This window comes from Coturnix japonica, unplaced genomic scaffold (assembly GCF_001577835.2).
Source record: "Coturnix japonica isolate 7356 unplaced genomic scaffold, Coturnix japonica 2.1 chrUnrandom527, whole genome shotgun sequence".
Lineage (NCBI taxonomy): Eukaryota > Metazoa > Chordata > Aves > Galliformes > Phasianidae > Coturnix > Coturnix japonica.
Window position 1 is genome coordinate 69226 of NW_015439911.1, and position 1849 is coordinate 71074.

Below are 1849 nucleotides of genomic sequence, written 5' to 3' on the forward strand. Positions count from 1 at the left end.
TTAAAGAGGATATATGGACCCATATAGGGCACTTTTAAAGACATATGGACCCATATAGGGCATTAAAGTGGACATATGGACCCATGTAGGGCATTACTGAGGCCATATGGACCCATATAGGGCATTAAAGAGGATATATGGACCCATATAGGGCACTTTTAAAGACCTATGGACCCATTTAGGGCATTAAAGAGGACATATGGACCCATTTAGGACATTTCTGAAGATCTATGGTCCATAAAGGGCATTTTTGAAGACATATAGACCCATGAAGGGCATTATTGATGCCATATGGACCCATATAGGGCATTATTGAGGCCATATGGACCCATATAGGGCACTTTTAAAGACATATGGACCCATGTAGGGCATTAAAGAGGCCATATGGACCCATTTAGGACATTTCTGAAGATCTATGGTCCATAAAGGGCATTATTGATGCCATATGGACCCATATATGGCATTATGGATGCCATATGGACCCATTTAGGGCCGTTCCGACGCCCTGCTCACCTTGTGCTTGGATTTCCTCTTCTTTTTGGCTCTCCTTTTCTCCTTTTCTCTCTCTTTTCTCCTCTTTCTCTTGCCGCGTCGATGCGATCTCTCCCCATCCGAGTCGCTCCCGTGTCTCTCCCCCTTTTCCCTTCGACTCCGGGTGGGTCGAGGTTCTGGGGTCTCCTCGGCACCGTCATCTTCCAGCTCCCCCTCCTCTAATTCCCCATCCTCCCTATAGGGTAATATGGGATGGAAAGGTTCAATATAGGGCCGTGCTTTAAGAAATGATGGTTAAACTTGACCTGAATCTCAAGTTTTGGCCCTAAAATTGGACCCAACCAGGACCCTAAAGCTGACCCTATAAATCCATATGGGATGGAAGGGTTTAATATAGAGCCGTGCTTTAAGAAATGATGGTTAAACTTGACCTGAATCTCAAGTTTTGGCCCTAAAATTGGACCCAACCGGGACCCTAAAGCTGGAGCTTGGCTTTAATATCTGACCCTATAAATCCATATGGGATGGAAGGGTTCAATATAGGGCCGTGCTTTAAGAAATGATGGTTAAACTTGACCTGAATCTCAAGTTTTGGCCCTAAAATTGGACCTCAAACACAACCCTGGCCCTAAACCCAACCCCAAACCTGACCCCTCTATGTGGGGCATAGCACTGGGTCCTATAGGGGCCTCTATATGGGGAAAGCAATGGGTCCTATAGGGGCCTCTATATGGGGCATAGCAATGGGTCCTATAGGGGCCTCTATATGGGGCGTAGTGATGGATCCTACAGGGGCTTTTATATGGGTCCTATAGGGGCCTCTATATGGGTCCTATAGGGGCCTCTATATGGGGCGTAGTGATGGATCCTATAGGGGCTTCTATATGGGTCCTATAGGGGCCTCTATATGGGGCATAGCAATGGGTCCTATAGGGGCCTCTATATGGGGCGTAGTGATGGATCCTATAGGGGCTTCTATATGGGTCCTATAGGGGCCTCTATATGGGGCATAGTGATGGATTCTATAGGGGCTTCTATATGGGTCCTATAGGGGCCTCTATATGGGGCGTAGTGATAGATCCTATAGGGGCCTCTATATGGGGCATAGTGATGGATCCTATAGGGGCTTCTACATGGGTCCTATAGGGGCCTCTATATGGGGCGTAGCAATGGGTCCTATAGGGGCTTCTATATGGGTCCTATAGGGGCCTCTATATGGGGTGTAGTGATGGATCCTATAGGGGCCTCTATATGGGGCATAGCACTGGGTCCTATAGGGGCCTCTATATGGGGCATAGTGATGGATCCTATAGGGGCTTCTATATGGGTCCTATAGGGGCCTCTATATGGGGCATAG

The 1849-nt window shown here is 47.6% G+C and overlaps 1 protein-coding gene across 1 annotated transcript in view; it reads right to left on the reverse strand.

Moving 5' to 3' along the window:
* Positions 1–780, reverse strand: part of ZC3H4 (zinc finger CCCH-type containing 4) — a gene marked incomplete at its 5' end in the record, with an annotated part of 26256 nt that extends 25476 nt beyond the window's left edge. Inside the window, one exon of the mRNA XM_015850763.2 lies at positions 514–780. Coding sequence (XP_015706249.2) covers positions 514–780 — 267 coding nt within the window. The remainder of the gene's footprint in view (positions 1–513) is intronic.
* Positions 781–1849: the final 1069 nt, after the last annotated feature.